This window comes from Pelodiscus sinensis, chromosome 20, assembly GCF_049634645.1.
Source record: "Pelodiscus sinensis isolate JC-2024 chromosome 20, ASM4963464v1, whole genome shotgun sequence".
NCBI lineage: Eukaryota > Metazoa > Chordata > Testudines > Trionychidae > Pelodiscus > Pelodiscus sinensis.
Window position 1 is genome coordinate 1,033,230 of NC_134730.1, and position 18,578 is coordinate 1,051,807.

An 18,578-nucleotide genomic window follows, 5' to 3' on the forward strand; every position below is an offset into this window, starting at 1 on the left:
ACAGGGTGCGCGGGGAGCTCCCTTTGTGCAGGGTGCGCGGGGAGCTCCCTTTGTGCAGGGTGCGCTGGGAGCTCCCTTTGTGCAGGGTGCACGGGGAGCTCCCTTAGTACAGGGTGCGCGGGGAGCTCCCTTTGTGCAGGGTGCGCGGGGAGCTCCCTTTGTACAGGGTGCGCGGGGAGCTCCCTTAGTACAGGGTGCGCGGGGAGCTCCCTTTGTACAGGGTGCGCGGGGAGCTCCCTTTGTACACGGTGCGCGGGGAGCTCCCTTAGTACAGGGTGCGCGGGGAGCTCCCTTTGTACAGGGTGTGCGGCAAGCACCCTTTGTACACAGTGCGCGGGGAGCTCCCTTAGTACAGGGTGCGCGGGGAGCTCCCTTTGTACAGGGTGTGCGGCAAGCACCCTTTGTACACAGTGCGCGGGGAGCTCCCTTAGTACAGGGTGCGCGGGGAGCTCCCTTTGTACACGGTGCGCGGGGAGCTCCCTTAGTACAGGGTGCGTGGGGAGCTCCCTTTGTACAGGGTGCGCGGGGAGCTCCCTTTGTACACGGTGCGCGGGGAGCTCCCTTAGTACAGGGTGCGCGGGGAGCTCCCTTTGTACACGGTGCGCGGGGAGCTCCCTTTGTACACGGTGCGCGGGGAGCTCCCTTAGTACAGGGTGCGCGGGGAGCTCCCTTTGTACACAGTGCGCGGGGAGCTCCCTTAGTACAGGGTGCGCGGGGAGCTCCCTTTGTGCAGGGTGCGCGGGGAGCTCCCTTAGTACAGGGTGCGCGGGGAGCTCCCTTTGTGCAGGGTGCGCGGGGAGCTCCCTTTGTACACGGTGCGCGGGGAGCTCCCTTTGTGCAGGGTGCGCTGGGAGCTCCCTTTGTACAGGGTGCGCGGGGAGCTCCCTTTGTACAGGGTGCGCGGGGAGCTCCCTTTGTACAGGGTGCGCGGGGAGCTCCCTTTGTACAGGGTGCGCGGGGAGCTCCCTTTGTGCAGGGTGCGCGGGGAGCTCCCTTTGTACACGGTGCGCGGGGAGCTCCCTTTGTGCAGGGTGCGCGGGGAGCTCCCTTTGTGCAGGGTGCGCGGGGAGCTCCCTTTGTACACGGTGCGCGGGGAGCTCCCTTTGTGCAGGGTGCGCTGGGAGCTCCCTTTGTGCAGGGTGCGCGGGGAGCTCCCTTTGTACAGGGTGCGCGGGGAGCTCCCTTTGTACAGGGTGCGCGGGGAGCTCCCTTTGTACAGGGTGCGCGGGGAGCTCCCTTTGTACAGGGTGCGCGGGGAGCTCCCTTTGTGCAGGGTGCGCGGGGAGCTCCCTTTGTACACGGTGCGCGGGGAGCTCCCTTTGTGCAGGGTGCGCGGGGAGCTCCCTTTGTGCAGGGTGCGCTGGGAGCTCCCTTTGTACAGGGTGCGCGGGGAGCTCCCTTTGTGCAGGGTGCGCGGGGAGCTCCCTTTGTGCAGGGTGCGCGGGGAGCTCCCTTTGTGCAGAGTGCGCGGGGAGCTCCCTTTGTGCAGGGTGCGCGGGGAGCTCCCTTTGTGCAGGGTGCGTGGGGAGCTCCCTTTGTACACGGTGCGCGGGGAGCACCCTTTGTGCAGGGTGCGCGGGGAGCTCCCTTTGTGCAAGGTGCGCGGGGAGCTCCCTTTGTGCAGGGTGCGTGGGGAGCTCCCTTTGTACACGGTGCGCGGGGAGCACCCTTTGTACAGGGTGCGCGGGGAGCTCTCTTTGTACCCAGTGCGCGGGGAGCACCCTTTGTGCAGGGTGCGCGGGGAGCTCCCTTTGTGCAGGGTGCGCGGGGAGCTCCCTTTGTGCAGGGTGCACGGGGAGCTCCCTTTGTGCAGGGTGCAGGGGGAGCACCCTGTGACGGACCGGGCCGTGTCTGGGCATAGCTAAGGGCGTCCGCTCAGGGCGAATTGCTCAAATCCGGGGCTCCTTACAGTCCCCCTGACTGGCAACCTCTCCAAACAGGCCACAAACCAGTCTCACAGAGCGCTTCAGCAGCCTGCCTGAAGCCTCCCGAGCAAAACCCCTCCGACACCCCAGCAATATCCGTGCCCCAGATGGTCCCGGGCCTCATACACAGGTGGGGGGTCCTAGCACCCAATCCCACCTACCCCGAACAAGTTCTGTCCGGTTCCAAGAAACCAGCCACAGATCCCTGGTCAATTTACCCTCTGGACCTTACCCACAAATCACGCTGGGCCAATCCTTTAGAAGCTATATCTAAAGGTTTATTATCACAAGAAAGAAAAGCATGAGAGTGAGGTTGTTAAAGGAATAGTACGTTACATGCACCGAATCTCCCAGTTCTCGATGCAGGCTCTAGCAGAGATGTTACAGCTGCTGGTTTAAAAGTTCTTGTTGCACATCCTACGATCAGGATGGGTTCACAGGTCTTCTGGGCTCTTCAATCCCTGCAGTGCTGCCTCTGGGATGAAGTGCTGAGCTGAGAACAAAATGGCATCGACCACATGGCCTCTTTATACCCCCTTCCTGGCCTCTTCTGGTATGCAGCAGGTCACCTGGTCAGAGGCCAATCTCTGTGTTTCCTGCTGGCTGCTCTCAGGTGACAGCCCCTATTCTTTAGGTGTGTCCTTGGCCCATCAAGTGCCATTGTCCCACAGGGCTTCACTACTCAGCCTGTCCATAGCCATGCTTAACCACATTCAGAGAAATATTCAGCTTCCACACAGATTACAGATTCCTACCTACACACACAGACATTATACACTCACATAAATAGCGTACATAAGATCAACAAACAATAATCTCCCATTCAATACCCCACATGGCTCCCCCCACACCAATTTCTGGGGCCAACACTCCCACCTAGGGGTGCAGCAGCGATCTGGCTGCTTCCCTCCAATTCGGTAATGTGACACACCCGTTGTGCAGGGTGCGCGGGGAGCACTGCACTCCCATGGAGCTCTGCGGGAGCGGTGTAAGTCTTTGCACGCACCCTGTGAGGACAGAGACATCTGTAGGCCTTGCTCCGTGCCCACGCTTGTGGAGGGAGGCTCTGATGAGAGGACGTTGCAGATGAACCCGGCCGTGACCCCTGCTGGCGCACAGCCACGAACCACAGGGACTGGCAGCGTGGCTCTCTGAAGTGCAGCTCCCAGAATGCACCATGCACAAAACGCTGGACAAGTCTTCCTCCCCACTACTGCCTGCCTCCTGCCCGGTCTGAGGGCTTCCCCCAGGCCCTGCACCTCCTTACCTCCCACCAGCTCACTCGCGCCGCAGTGACCTTACACCAGCTCTGCTCCTGGGTTCCCTGGAGACCAGGGCACCAAGAGTCCAGGTGGCTCAGAGCTTTGCTGGGGCTCATGAATCTTTCAGGGCACTTGGACCAGTTTTAGGGCAATCTGGGCCAATGCACCATTTTGCTTTGGGATCGTGCAGGACGTGCGTTCACACATTGGTACGTCCTGAAACTATAGGGGTGGAACTAAGTGGTTTAACCCTGTTTCCCTCTGAGATGCCCAGAGGTTTTGCTGTCCTCAGCTGCTAGTGAGACAGTGCCCACTCCCCATCCCTCCCTCCTCACAGCCCTGTTGCCCTCACTCATCCCGTCCTTGGCCTAGCCGCTAGCCCCTCGAGCTCTCGGAGGGAGTCTGCATGGAGCTCCAGGAGACCCGAGCAAGGGCCACGAGGTGGGGGGTGCCAGGGAGAAGTGATGTGGGTGGAACCAGGCCGGCACAGAGGACTCTGACTTAGAGCGTAGGAATGGCCAGGCCGGGTCAGACCTAGGCCATCTCGCCTGTCCTGTCTGCCCACAGTGCCCAAGGCTGGGTGCCCCAGAGGGAGTGACGTGAAGCGCTCCCCCCGGCACTGCCGCTGCCATGGCCCTCAGCAAAGGCCAGGAGAGCAGGAAGGCTGCTCGGGAGAAGCCAGGGAGGGTTTGCCTGTTGCTCTCCTGGCCCCGTCCCTGGCATCTCAGCAGCTCCTGCCCACTGCAGCCCTCTCCAGGCCTCGGCCAGAGTCCTTACTCTCAGCCAGCCCAAGGGCCTGAGTGAATGACATGGCCCATTCTCACTGGGGGAGAGCAAATCACCAGTGTCAGGTGCTGCCCCGCGACAGGTGCAGGCACGTGTCACTCACAAGGCCGGCCGGGCTTTCTGTGGCACTGCAGCACTGGAGCGTGTTCACAAGCACTGGGGACGGCGAGGGGCAGGGCACGTGGAACCCACAGGGCTGCAGCTCCTGATTGGCCGTGCGAGCCCGAAGAGCGGGAGAGAAGCAGCGAGGGGAGAGGCGGCTTTTCGCTGCACCTTCATGCAGAGAGCAGGGCAGGGCAACTCGGCACGTCTACACAGGGCGCCACTGACATTACTCTGAAATAGCAAAGAGTTAATTTCGAAGGCCTGGCCAGTGGGAGGACTCCTGTGGCCTTGCTTCCCCAGGAGGAAGGGGAGTGGAAGGGAGAGGGCTCTCCCCTCGACGCCCTGCAGGCAGTGCCAAAAGCCGAGCTACGCTGTTCCGCTTCAGCTGCGCAGGGGATGGCGCTGGAGTTGTGTTGCTTCACTCGCCGGTAGCCCTGCTGTGTAGACGCGCCCTCGGGCTGTGTCCGCGCCCAGCTGGCGGAGTGGTGCAGGTGCCGCTGTCGCGCTCCTAGCGAACATGCTCCCACTTGGCGGGAGAGAGGCCTCCCAGTGCCTGAGCGCTGCTGCGACCGGGCGCGATCCACGCCGGCGCTCGGGGCAGTGTGAATTGTGCACTCGGGAGCGGCTCACTCCCCAGCCACGTAACCAGAGTCGTTTCTAGCCTGGGAAGTAGGGTTACCCTGCGCCCTGGCACGGCCCCTTTCGTGGTTCTCCATCTGTCCAGGCAGATTTGTGAAATACGAACACACAGCCGGGAGTTTTCTTAGCTCGTCCTTTTCCCAAAGCCCATTCAGGTGGAGCTGCGACTCCCAGCATGCTGGCTTGGCCACCTTTCACTTCTGGGCCCCTGCTGGGTCTGCACAATAGCCACAGGGAGGCGGCCGGAGGGCGGAGACTCCGAGGGCGACGCTGGCGCCACCAGCAAGGCAGGACGGGTGGCGCAGTCTGGCATTGCCAGGGACACTCCAGCACCCTCCGGCTCCCATCCCCTGACAGCGTTCGCTCTTCGGGACCCTCCTCTGCAGGGCACTGAGCTGTCTGGCGGAGGGGTGGAGTCCCTGGCCATGCGTTTTCTGTTCATTGGTCACACGCTCGCGCTCATTCATCCCAAGGAGGCGGGAAATACCTTGCCTCGTTCTGCTGGGTTTGTCCAGAAAATCAAATTCCCCTCGGTGTCGCGGAAACATTAAAGAATAATTCACAGTCAGCAGCTCTGGAGGTAGCAGTCCTGCCTCCCTGCCTTGAGCCTGGCCGTGGGAAGGGAGCCGTGCACACGAGCTTGCTGCCCCATGTGGCCATTTTGGCTAGTCCTGTTCAAGGAACCCCGTGTGCCTTGGCAGGCATGTGGGTTTTCCCAGGTCGGAATGGGCCGGTTTGAAAGGGGCCACGCGTGGGCCGGTGGGACACAGACTGCAGGAAGTGGCAGGCGCGGCTCTCTCCCCATTCAGTGGGAAGGGCCCCACCAACACTGAGCACCGTAGGCCTCTGTCCCTGGTGGAAGATCCCCAGGCCCTGACTCCTCTCTCTCGCCCTTGGCTCACAGGTGAAGGCTTGTCTGGACGAGATTTTAGAGAAGTTACCAGATGAGTTTAACATCCCGGAGCTGATGGCAAAGGTGGAGGAGCGGACTCCCTACGTGGTGGTTGCCTTCCAGGAATGTGAACGCATGAACATCCTCAGCAGTGAGATAAAGCGCTCCCTTCAGGAGCTAGATCTGGGGTTAAAGGTAGGCGCGCTCTCTGCTCGACATCTCACGTGCACGCTGAACGACCGGAGAGCAGGAGTGACGGGGGTGTGAGGAGAAATGAGCGTTTCTCGCGTTTCAGCAGCGACATTCTGAGACGGGACCCGCCACAGCCCAGCGGCTGCATGGTGACGCGGCTCCAGGGGGCATCGTTCTTCATTGGGTACACGAGATGAGCCCAATGGTCCCTTTGGGCCACCCAGTCTGTGGAAAATGCATGTGCCTCTTCCCCTCCCCTCCCCCCCACCTTCGGGCCCTTGGCGAGGCCCAAGGAAGTTCTCTGCACAATGCCCGAGCAGCCTGTCGGACTCACGGTAACGCTGTCGCTGACGACAGGGAACATAAGGGTCAGTCATTTCTAGGGATAGAAATGGGTTTAAATTGCAGCCAAGGAGGTTCAGGCTGGACATTAGGAAAAGGTCCCAACTGGCAGGGTGGTTAAGCAGTGGAGTTAAATTGCCATCTCTGCAAACATCTAAGAGCGGGTCAGAGAAACATCTGTCAGGGATGGTCCAGGTGGTGCTTGGTCGCAAGGTCCCCTCCAGTCCTAGGAGTCTGTGAAAAATATCCCGTCAGAAATCACAGCAGTTTGAAGCTGGAAGGGCCCTGACAGGGTCTAGTCCGTACCCCATGCTGGAGCAGAGCCAAGTACATCCAGGTCTAGGGCCGGATTAAGGGGGGCTAGCCGGGCAGCTGCCCGGGGCACTAACCTATGGGGGGCGCCTGATTGAAGTGATGAGCGGCGCCGTGCGCCCAGGGGTGGGGTCGTGGATATACTGGGTACATGGCACCCTTACCACTTCAGTCAGGCACCCACCATAGGTTGGCGCCCAGGGGCGCGGCGCCCCTTACCATGTCAATCAGGCGACGTGCGCCCAGGGCAGGGCCACACATGTGCTGCGCGCCCACTGCCTGGGGCGCAAGTATGGCTCAGTCCAGCACTGCCCTGCCCATGAGTGTGTGTCCAAACTTTTCTTAATGACCTCCAAAGATGGAGCGTCCACAGCCTCCCTGGTAATCCATCCCTGCGCTCAGTAAGGCAGCGTCCCCTTCTAGCTAACCGAAATTTCCCTTGCTAGAGATGAAACTCCTTGTGCTGCCCTCAGTGGAGATGAAGAACAATCAGTCAGTGTCCTCTTTAGAACAGCCCTTTCCGTATTTGAAATCTCTAATCAGGTTCCTTTCTTCAGACTTCATTTCTCAAGACCAAATATGCCGATGCTTCCGGACCCTTTTATGATTTTATTTACTGCACTCTGGACTCTCTGCCCTCTGGCCACTTCTTCCCCACGTAACAGTCTCTGTAGCAGTGGCCCGGATGTGAAAAGCCAAGCGTTTGGGAAGGGGCATTACACACCCTGCAGCAGGGACCATTTCTAAAGGAAGAAACTGCCCTGTGGAGAGCTTACCCCGTAACGGCCTCCTGCAGGGTTTCTTGCACCTGCCTGGGAAGTGCAGGGACAGATTCAGTGGGGCCAAGCACTAGTGGGGTTCTTAGGCGCTAGTGCAGTGAGTGGCCCGCAGGGTTTCTGGGGTTCAGGAGCACTGGTGACAATGGGCTGAGACCGCCAGGCTGCAGTCCCTAGCTCCTGTGTGTGGCTCAGTGCACCAGAGCCCCGTCCCGAGCTGATGGTGGGATGCGGCAGGTCACTTGTACCAGTGCGCTGCCTGGCGCCGGGTGGCACATGTACACGGCTGGCGTTAACACCGCGCTGCTGTGTGGGTGCTGCACCCCACGAAAGGCTGGCAGGGCAGCCAGTCCTGTTGGCTCCTCTGCCGGGAACAAGAGGCCAGAGAACTGATGGATCCACGCCCGTCCGTACCGACCCCAGGCACCTCCCCCAGCTGCAGAGCTGGACGGAGAGTGGTGAGCAAAGGAAAGGCCGAGTGGATCAGCTGGGGCAGGTTCCCAGGGCCGACTTATCCATTAGGCACAGCAGGCACAGTGCCCAGGGCCCACCATACTTTTAGGGGCCCATGAAAATGTTTTAATTTCTTTTAAAATCAGAATTTAAAAAAATGAACTTTCAGGGTCGAAGAAAATGTTTTAATTTCTTTCTCACATCAGAAAAAAATGAAACTTTTATGGCCCACGAAAATCTATTAAATTTTGCCTAAAACAGAAAAAAAAATGTTCAGGTATGTAAAGTTCTATCAAAAATAATTTTTAATATTTTTTTTTTATGGAGGAAGGGGCCCACGAAGACAAAAGTGCCTAAGGCCCACGAAAGTCGTAATGCGGCCCTGCAGGTTCCCCAGGGAAGTGGAGCTGCTTGTTCAATGGGCAGGCTGTCAGGCCGTCAAGTGCGGGGGCAAAGGGGCCGTGCCAGGAGAGGGTCACTGAGCCGCTCCTCGGCCTGTTTGCAAAGGCCACCGCACTCAGCTCCGATGCTGCGAAAGCCAAACAGCCCACAGCCTGGGCAAGGCATTTCTGTGGCCCACTGGGCATCACGGGGACCTCAGTAACTTAAACTCCTAAACGCCCTGCTCAGCCACGCTGGCGTGCGGGGGGCGGGCAGGACCCCGACTAGCGATCTGCTTGGCTCTGAGTCGTCAGCAAGGCAAAGATTTCCATGCTTGGAGGAACCAGGATCGTTTCGACTCCCAGATTGGCTGATGGGGCTTTGGCAGGTATCACAGGCCTGCAACGGGGTTCAAAAGAGAACAAGAGAAACTGGCAGAGGACAGGTCCATCAGCACTCAGTAGCCAGGATGGGTAGCAATGGTGCCCGTAGCCTCTGTGTGCCATGGGGGATGGATCACTTGGTGATTCCCTGCTCTGTTCACTCCCCCTGGGACACCGGGCCTTGGCCATGTGGGCAGACAGGGCACTGGGGTGGATGGACCTTTGGTCTGATCCCGTCTGGCCGCTCTTACCATAGCCGGATAGCTCCCAGACTCCTTCCCACCCAGCCTGTATTCCTTTCCCTCTGGCAGCTCCTGCAAGTGGAGATCAGCAGGGTCCTTCACTCGAAAAGTAATAGAAATGCAGCCGTGTTAGTCTGGTGTAGCTGAAGCAAAATGCAGGACTATGTAGCACTGTAAAGACTAACAAGATGGTTTATTAGATTATGAGCTTTCGTGGGCCAGACCCACTTCCTCAGATCAAATAGTGGAAGAAAATAGTCACAACCATATATACCACTTGTCATCACCTACAACCCCCACCTTAAACCTGTCCAACACATTATCAATAAACTACAGCCTATACTGGAACAGGATACTAAACTCCAAGAGGCTCTGGGAGACAGACCCATAGTCTCCTAGGGTATGTCTACACTACCCGCTAGTTCGAACTAGCGGGGTAATGTAGGCATACCGCACTTGCAAATGAAGCCCGGGATTTGAATTTCCCGGGCTTCATTTGCATAAGCGGGGAGCCGCCATTTTTAAAACCCCGCTGGTTCGAACCCCGTGCAGCGCGGCTACACGGGGCACGAACTAGGTAGTTCGAACTAGGCTCCTCATTTCATGAGGAGTAACGGTAGTTCGAACTAGGAAGCCTAGTTCGAACTACCTAGTTCGTGCCCCATGTAGCCGCGCTGCACGGGGTTCGAACCAGCGGGGTTTTAAAAATGGCGGCTCCCCGCTTATGCAAATGAAGCCTGGGAAATTCAAATCCCGGGCTTCATTTGCAAGTGCGGTATGCCTACATTACCCCGCTAGTTCGAACTAGGAGGGTAGTGTAGACATACTCCCATAGACAACCACCTAACCTCAAGATGATTCTTACCAACAACCACAGGACATACCACACTAATACCAACCCTGGTACCTTCCCTTGCAACAAACCCCGTTGCCAGCTTTGTCCACATATTCATTCTGCTGATACCATTATTGGACCTAACCAAGTGAGTTATAAGATCAAGAACACATATTCCTGCACATCCAGAAATATAATTTATGCTATCATGTGCCGAAAGTGTCTGTCTGCTATGTACATTGGACAAACGTCTCAGACACTTCGCCAAAGGATTAATGCCCACAAAACAGATATCAGACAAGATCACAAAGAAAAAACTATTTCTTGCCATTTTAACCAGAAAGGACACTCTCTCAATGACTTAACCACCTGCATTCTGCTACAAAGACCTTTTACATCTGCACTTGAAAGGGAATCCTCTGAACTGTCATTCATGTTAAAATTCAACACTCTCCGGGGGGGGCGGATTGAACAAAGACCCCAACTACCTTACCCATTACCAAGATAGCTTCCTCAATTATCACCTCTAATACCATTAGCTCACAGACATCTAACTTTCCCCACCTCTAATATCATCAATTCACAGACACTTACCTTCCTTCCCCCCCCCCCTCCGCATCCCCCTCCTGTTCTGAAATGTGATTTGTCCTTTTCATATTTGTTCATTTTTTTTAATTGTATCCTTTGGTATATATGGTTGTGGCTACTTTCTTCCACTATTTGATCTGAGGAAGTGGGTCTGGCCCACGAAAGCTCATCACCTAATAAACCATCTTGTTGGTCTTTACAGTGCTACATTGTCCTGCATTTTGCTTCACTCGAAAGACAGAGTCTTGTCTCCAAAGAGGGGCAAATGTAACCCCCCAGGTCATTTTGTGAGGGCAGCATGGTGAGGGAATGCTCTTCTTCCCTCGGCTCTGCGGTTGGGGCACACAGAAGGGAAGTCTCCTGAGAGACACATACAGCCTGATAATCGTCCTCTGCTCCCTACAGCAAGGTCCCTTCGGCAGGCCCTGGGGTAGCGTTTACTAACCCTATTACTAGAGTCTAGATTGTCTCATCTGCATGGGAAGGTAGAGGGCAGGCCCCTTTCTTACCAAGCTCCCTCAGACAAATCAGTCCAGTGTGAGAACTCGACCTGCCCCTGCTCAAAGAGGAGAAAGTGACCAGGCAGAAAACACATTTCTTATACTGCTGTACAAGACAATTAACACCATCCCACCTGCTGTACAAGACAATTAACACCATCAAAAAATCACCATTTGATTCTAAAATCACCATTTAATTCCATTCTGTTCTAGGGGCGTCATTCCCTGCGTACGGTCCCAGCTCCTTCCTCCTCTCTCGTTCCCCAGGGCAGAACTGGGAATTCTGATTCATAGCCACTTGGTGCAGATCTGTGGAGCAGGGTGCTAAGAAATGTTTTATTTTCATAATTCTCTGGACTGATTAATCCACTGCCCTGCTGTAGAAAAGCACATGAAAGTGAAAGTGTGGTATTGCTAGGGCGTGCAGAAACTGTTCTATTTTAATCAGTGTGTCCCATTGTTAAAATAGCAAAGTGGTGAACACAAAGCACGTTTTTCATATGCATTTCCTGCAGACGGAAGGCGCTAAAAACTGGAAATCAAGAAGAGTTTGAGTGACATCTGCCTTCTGCTGGAAAACTGGTGTCTGTTCTATTGACTAAAGAGATAGAAATGTTGTGAGTCCTTTGTACTATACACAAGCCACTTTAAAATAGGCTGATATTTATGCTTCCAATTACTGTAAACAGATTTACTTTATTTACCAGACTTTGGCAGTTGAATTGGAAATTCCATTCCTGAGACAGGTAAACAGAAGTGATTTAATGTTTCAATCTCGAAGTAGCAAACAAGATATTATTGTAACTGGGACAATGTGTAGCAATTAGATTTAATGTGGAGAAACGCAAGATACTACATATTGGCCTGGGAAAACAATGAGAAGAAGGGCCCTGAACTAAATCACAGAGGCTCGGTCAGCGCTTAGGCGGTAACAGAACATGCACAAACACTACAGCAGGGAAGTAAGGCAAGAAGTGAGTGAGACGCAGAGAGACCCAGGGCCGGCAGAGAAACCTCTGGCCCCTGCGTCCGCTCCCGCTGCTTAGAGCATCTTGCTCAGCAGTCTGGACATGGCATCAGGGTCTGCAGCCGAGTCCTAGCCCTGACGGTCAGGTGCAATCTCAGAGACACAGAGAGACTCCGACAGTCTGAGCCTTCCCTGACAGGCCAGCATGGGAAATGGGGACGCAGGACGCCAGCGACTCGCCAGTCCGGTCACTTAGATGGCTAAATATGAGTTTCTGCCTAACCCGAGGCACTCCCATTTGGAATGCTGACCAGAGGCTCCACAGGGATTCCTGTCTGACCCTCTTCCCATCGGCAGATCCTCCAGCGAGGAGTCTGCCATTTCTGAGTCACTGCGGGCTTGGCTTCCAAAGCGAGGGGTCCGGAGGTGCAGAGATCCCAGTTCTCTGCAAACTCCCAGTCAACAGAGCAGCCAAGCGATTTGCCATGAAACTTTCTAAGCTTGTTTCCCTCCTGCCTCTGTGGAAGGCTGGGTCCGAGGGAGACGTCCTGGCGCTCGATGCAGTCCGTCTGTCAGCCTCAGCACGGCTTGTGTCAGACGCGACTCGCAGGCCATCCCGTCTGACCTCTTGCAGCGCACCCACCCAGCCAGCGCTTGGGACCAGGCCCTACACAACCCAGGACACTTGACAGCAGCAGACAGAGCCTGAGAGCGACTGCAGCTCTCATCTGCCGCTAGGTGTATGGTGAGAGATGCGCCAGGGGCCTGGGAGCCCGCTCGGGCGTCTCGCTGTGCCAGGCCTTGGAATGCAGAGGAGAACAGGCCCGTCAACACTCAAACTGACAGAACCTGTCCCACAAACCGGGGTAGCACCGTCGTCGTGGGCTGCATCAGCCGATAGGAGGGTGGGTGTGCATGTCCACATCAGTTCATGCCTCTTGCATTGCACGTTCTCGTGAGCCCGCTGCTGCGTGTCTGAGGGTTGGAATGTCTCCCTCCGAGCACGCCAGGCGGCTCTCCAGAGCTCTTTTCAGCCCTTTCCACGGCATTATTGTCTGGACTTGGCAAGCAGGCTCATGCCCAGTTGGGCAGTGAAACCTTTGTAGAATTGCTAGTCCTTAGCCACCCCTTCGGGCTAGCTGTTAATGGTCACTGACCTCCCTCAGACTGTGCACAATCCAGGACGCAGACGAGAAAGGAAGCTTACTTAGAAGTGACCACAGCTCTGTAGAATGAGAACAGCCAGCCTGGGTCAGACCAAAGGTCCATCCCGCTCAGTGTCCTGTCTGCCAGCCATGGCCAATGCCCGGTGCCCCAGAGGGAGTGAATAGAACAGGGAACCGTCCAGAAATCCCTCCCCTGTCACCATTCCCAGCCTCTGACAAACAGGCCAGGGACACCAGCCCTCCCCATCCTGGCTAGTAGCCACCAATGGAACTAGCCCCATGGATCTAGCTACCGGTCGTTCTTTTTAAATCCTGCTAGAGCCCTGGTCTTCACAACCTCCATGGCATAGGATGCCCGTCCTGGGGCGAGTGCACTGCCTCTTTGCTGCTCACTGTCTGCCAACAGGATGGTTCCAGGTTCATCTGAATCTCTGCGTAGTATGTCCAGGCAGTGAGCTGTACCCCCGGTGCTGGTGTGCCAGGGTTGGAGTCCAGGAGCCTTGCCTGGCTGCATCATGTTTTCATCTGTTCACTGTTTCTTGGTTTTCAACTAGGATTGGGATTGATCCTGCCTTGGGCAGGGGGCTGGACTTGATGACTCCTGAGGTCTCTTCCAGCCCTGGGGTTCTAGGATTCTACTGAAACGTGGCTGCCTTAGACCCACGCTGCAAGGAGCCTGCGGGAGGCAGAAACGGGAAGGCTTTAGGGAAAAGAGGGACCGTTTGATACCGAGCAGCCTCTGGTGAGATTTCCCAGACAGAGCCCGGGGCTGCAGTGCTGGGAAGTGCCGACCCCTTTGGGGGAAATCTGGCCCTTAAGGCTCCAGCTTTGGAGAGGAAATGAGAGCAGCCCAGGGAGCAGCTAGGGGACGTGGCGGCTAGCTGCACGCGGTCCTGCCGCACATCCCTGGTGTGCACTCCCCCCCCCACTCTTTGGGTCGCACACAGCGCGAGGCGTTGGGAGGCTGCTGTAGGAAGAGACCACAGGACAGTCTTGAGTTTAGGAACATCGCAGTGTGAGGACCCCGGGGTGCAGCGCTGTCTGTGCTGCCCAGCTTGGCCTGTTGTGGGAAGGGAGCTGCCGTGCGGAGCTGAACAGCTGCCCGGTTTCACTCCAGAGGTGGCTGCATTTCTGCTTATTAGCCTCTTCTTCCTTTTCCCGCCAGGGGGAGCTGACAATGACAAGCAATATGGAGAACCTACAGAGCGCCCTCTTCCTGGACACTGTGCCCGAGTCTTGGACGAGGAGGGCTTACCCTTCCGTGGCGGGCCTGGCGGGCTGGTTTGCAGACCTGCTCAGCCGCATCAAGGAGCTTGAGACGTGGACAGGAGACTTTGTCTTGCCCTCTGTCGTGTGGCTGGCGGGATTCTTCAACCCTCAGTCCTTCCTGACCGCCATCCTGCAGTCCACAGCCCGCAAGAGCGAGTGGCCGCTCGACAGGATGACTCTGCAGTGCGACGTGACGAAGAAGACCCGGGAAGATCTGAGCAGCCCTCCCCGGGAGGGCGCCTACGTCCATGGGCTGTTCATGGAGGGAGCGCGCTGGGACGTGCAGGTAACCGGGGCAGTCGCAGGATGCAGAGACCAGTCACTGCAGTGAACCGACTTAGCTGTGGAGAGCAGGGGAGGGGCAGAGAACTGGGGCGAGTGCTCTGGCCCGATCTCGGAGCTCGAGACCCGTGCCAGCCTGGAACTGGATGGGCTGTGTCCTGGGAAATCGATCCAGTCGGAATCCAGTCTCCAGGATTGAAAGGGATCTGTGTAACATAACACCCACGGCACTTGCCCGGTGGCTCTCCCAGGAGCGGCAGCGAGTTGCTGAGTGCCTGGGCAGGGCATCGCATCAGGAGGTGCCAGGGGACTGCAGGGCTAGTGCCAGTGTTAGCATCAGGAGGTGCCGGGGGACTGCAGGGCTAGTTCCCGTGTTAGCATCAGGAGGTGCCGTGGGATTGCAGGGCTAGTGCCAGTGTTAGCATCAGGAGGTGCCGTGGCGGTGTGCCCAGCCCACGACAGGCCCACGTTCCATGCCAGCCGTTCCCAGAAGGGGCTCCCAGAGTCGGGAGAAGGGCAGCAGTGCCTGAGAGACTGGAGTGGGGGGCGGGGAGGGCAAACCAGCCAGTGAGACGCTCCCCACAGACTGGCGTCCCCCCGCTGAAGCCGAGCTGTGGAGACTCGCTGGTGCCAGACAGTTCTGTCAGACTGGGCCGTGCGCACCCCGCTGAGAGCGGGCCCCTCAGACTCTCCGCCATCCCCCGGCAGAGCTCAGCACGCACCTCCCAACCGCTCCCCCTTGCCAAGGGTGCAGTGAGCTCGCTGGCCCTTCGTACCCGACTTTGTGTGCAGCTCGTCAGCCAGGGGCTGTATTAAAACCCACACGCAGCAGCCTGCCCGGCCATCCGTCCCTCAGGGCATCATCCCAGAGCCAGTAACAAAGCGCCCCTCCCATTTCTGGGATGCGCCATCAGTTTGCATTGGCCAAATACAAGTTTACTAGGACGTGGTTTCATGCTGGGCCAGATTTTGTCTTGAAAATGTCCAGTGGGCTTCCCAGGCTGGCGTCTGATCCACTGTGTTTTCTAGAAGAAACAACAAGAGGCCGGTGGCACCTTAAAATCTAAGGCTGTGTCTACACTGGCGCAATCTCGCGCAAAAGCGGCTGCTCCTGCGCAAAAACTTGCTGCCTGTCTACACTGGCTGCGTGTTCTTGCGCAAGGAAACTGACGTTCTAATGTGTGAAATCAGGGCTTCTTGCACCAGAACTCGGACGCTCCCGCTCAGGGAAAAGCCCTTTTGCGCAAGAGCTCTTCCGGAAGAGGCCAGTGTAGACAGGAAACATGAATGTCTTGTGCAAGGAGCCCTACGGTTAAAATGGCCATCAGAGCTTTCTTGCGCAAGAGAGCGTCTACACTGGCACGGATGCTCTTGCTCAAAAGCACATGCCAGTGCAGACGCTCTCTTCTGGAAGAGTTTTAGCGTGAGAATGCGCCAGTGTAGACGTAGCCGAAGGGTTTCATTGTGGCATAAGCTTTTGTGAGTGGCAGGTCACTGCGCCAGATGCATGACGTGAAGGAACCGTCAGTGGGTGGGGTACAGAGATGGGAGTGCTACACCTGTCAGGGCGGAGGTGGCCGACGTCCAACAGAGATCCGAAGGTGAGGACACCGAAAGGGGAAAGCAGCCGATGGTGATGAGAGAGCCGGTCCCAGTCTCTGTTCGAGCCCGTTCGGATGGTGACACGTTTGTAGGTGAATCCCAGCTCTGCAGTCTCACCTTGCGCTCAGCTTTGCTTGTGAATGTGTCTCCTCCTTGAGTGTAGCCCAGTCGAGCTCACGGTGCTGGTGCGTGAGATAGCGGAGTCGCCAGGCCAGAAGAAAGGGGTGCAGGTGAGGGGGAAGGACAGACTCTCTCACTGCCCCAGGGCAGGGGGTGCCCAGGATGTGATTGCAGGGTTGCCATTCATCCTTCAGTGCAAGAGCCCTTTGGTTACAGCCCTGCAGCCTGATCCTGCAGCTGCTCCCCGGTGAGGTCAAAGGCTGAACACCCCGGCATTCGGATGTCGGGGTTCGTGCCCCAGGCCTGGAGCCTTTCCCTTGGGGAGTCCTGATCCGGGGGCTTGGAGTGTGTGAGGTGAGAACAGCCGGTGTCAGGTTCTAACAGCAGCGTCCCCCTTAGAGGAAGCGGCTGATGTCGGTGACCCTGGCACCGCAGTGCATCTTTTAACTCCTACCAAAGACGTTTTCACCTGACCTCACCTGTGTTTACTTTGCACGGCGACCTGCCTGCCTGTGCCCCTCAGATGGGCTCCGGGGGCTTCTCTAGTCAGACCAAGCCTGGTCTGGGAGCTGCTCCGTGGAGAGCTGTGCAAATCATCTCTCCCCGCAGGCTGCAAGCGCCGGGATCTGCACCGAGCGGTGCAGTGTGGCAGCAGGAATCCAAGCGGAGCGGGGAATGAATCTGGGAGAAGTGATTGGTGGGGGAGGGGGAGAGCCGATGCCCAGAGGCGAGTCCTGTCGGAGACCAGACTGTGCTACAGTCTAGTCGTTAGTGGGCAGGGTGTGAGAGCAGCTGTCAAAGGGCGCAGAGCAGGCGTCCTACGTGGCCGGACACAGGCTGCGGATGGCGCTGGAGGCGATAAGTGACCATCCGCATGGGGGCCCGGTAGGCGTTCTTGGTGGTAGCATTAAAACCTCCTCGTCTTCCCTCTGCAGACTGGCATGATGACTGACGCCCTGCTGAAGGATCTCACGCCAGCCATGCCCGTCATTTTCCTCAAGGCCGTTCCCGCAGACAGACAGGCCCCTCGCAGCGTGTACCCGTGTCCTGTGTACAAAACGTGCCAGCGGGGGCCCACCTACGTCTGGACCTTTCCCCTGAAAACTAAAGAAACCCCTTCCAAGTGGGTCCTCGCTGGGGTGGCCCTGCTTCTGCAGATCTAGGGCCGGCTGGACTCAGTGTCTCCACCCGAGAGTCTCGAGGACGGCCCAGCCAGTCCTAAACCAACGGGCACGGAGAGAAAACCGACCTGCTCTCTGGACTCAGGCACGTACTGAGCGTGGTGGATGAATTCGTAAGAGGAGGCCGTGGGCAGTAGCAGGCACGTCTCCAGGAGAGTCCGGTACCCGACTGGCTAGGCTATTGGCGCAGGCCTCAGAAGGCCTGGGCTCTTTACCCCACCTAGCCGCTGAATGACAGTAGACAAATCCTTCCCTACCTCAGTTTCCCACTCTGTAAAAGGGGGTGGATGGCAGTAACACCCGCCCCCTTTGTAATGTGCTTTATGTACCGAGAAGAGCAAGGTGTTTCATAGCCGTGAATGGCCATTGGCCAGAGCCCATGTCACTCACGTCAGTGTGGCCACTCGTTCAGTGGCCTGCTGTGGCTTTATGCCAGCTGAGGTAGCGGCCCCGTCTCTGTCACACCCAGGGGGCTAACGGGCCGCTAGGCTCCCCTGTGACCTCGCGTGTTTTTTTCTGTCCTGGTTCAAAGCCAGTTGAGTTTGCACATTGACTTTGATGGGCCTTGGATCCAGCTACATTGAAACGCTTTGTAATTCTTTCTCTTCTGGTGGTTTAAGCCAACCAAATGTTTCAGTGACGCACGAAGAAAAATTCTGAAGCCAGGGAGCCCAGGCCTCGTCAGGGCAACGCGGGATCTTAAATCATTTAGAATTCCTCGCTGACCTCCCTCCAGACCTAGGGCGTCGGAAGGAGAGCGAGTGCGGCCGTGCGGCTCATGAAGCTGAATGGGGAGAGGTGGCTTGCTTACATGAAGCAAAACATTCCAACAGGGTGCACATTGCTAATAAAATCTGTATCCTTGCACCTGCCTCCGGAGCTCCCCGGGCTTGTTTTGGTCTGACCTCCCAGCTTCGTCCCCTGCACGGTGAGCGATCCGGGAAAGCGAGGAGTGGTTGTGCTTTAGAAATAGCTCGTGACCACTACTGCAAGGGCTAGATTTGCAAAGGGACGTAGGCACCTGAGTGCCACGTGAGAGCCTAAATCCCAGAATCAGGCCCCACACCCCAGCCCTGAGCCAGAGTGCTGAGCTTGCTCCAGCACCTTAATTTCCACCCAGGCCCCATCCTTCACCCCAGCTTCCTGCCCTAAGCTCCCTCCTGCTCCCAGCCCCTCATCCCCACTCCTCCCCAGAGCCCACACCCCATTCAGAGCCCTCAGCCCCCACCCCAACTCACCCCTCAATTCACAGCCCTCTCCTGCACCCCTCACTTTGCACCCCACCTTAGAACATAGGGCCCCCCACAAAAGCCCAGAAGTGTTCATCCAGCCCTGGCTGGGACCAGTGTGTGGGATCAGCCTAGGAGTGGGGGGAGCT

The 18,578-nt window shown here is 57.2% G+C and overlaps 1 protein-coding gene across 3 annotated transcripts in view; it reads left to right on the plus strand.

Annotated features, from left to right (window-relative positions):
* The window catches only part of DNAH9 (dynein axonemal heavy chain 9), a 251,994-nt gene extending 233,915 nt beyond the window's left edge, over window positions 1–18,079 (plus strand). For all 3 annotated transcript variants that reach the window (XM_075903450.1, XM_075903451.1, XM_075903452.1), the window contains 3 exons: window positions 5,622–5,804; window positions 13,912–14,301; window positions 16,955–18,079. In XM_075903450.1, coding sequence (XP_075759565.1) covers window positions 5,622–5,804; window positions 13,912–14,301; window positions 16,955–17,182 — 801 coding nt within the window. In that variant the 3' untranslated portion in view covers window positions 17,183–18,079. The remainder of the gene's footprint in view (window positions 1–5,621; window positions 5,805–13,911; window positions 14,302–16,954) is intronic.
* Window positions 18,080–18,578: the final 499 nt, after the last annotated feature.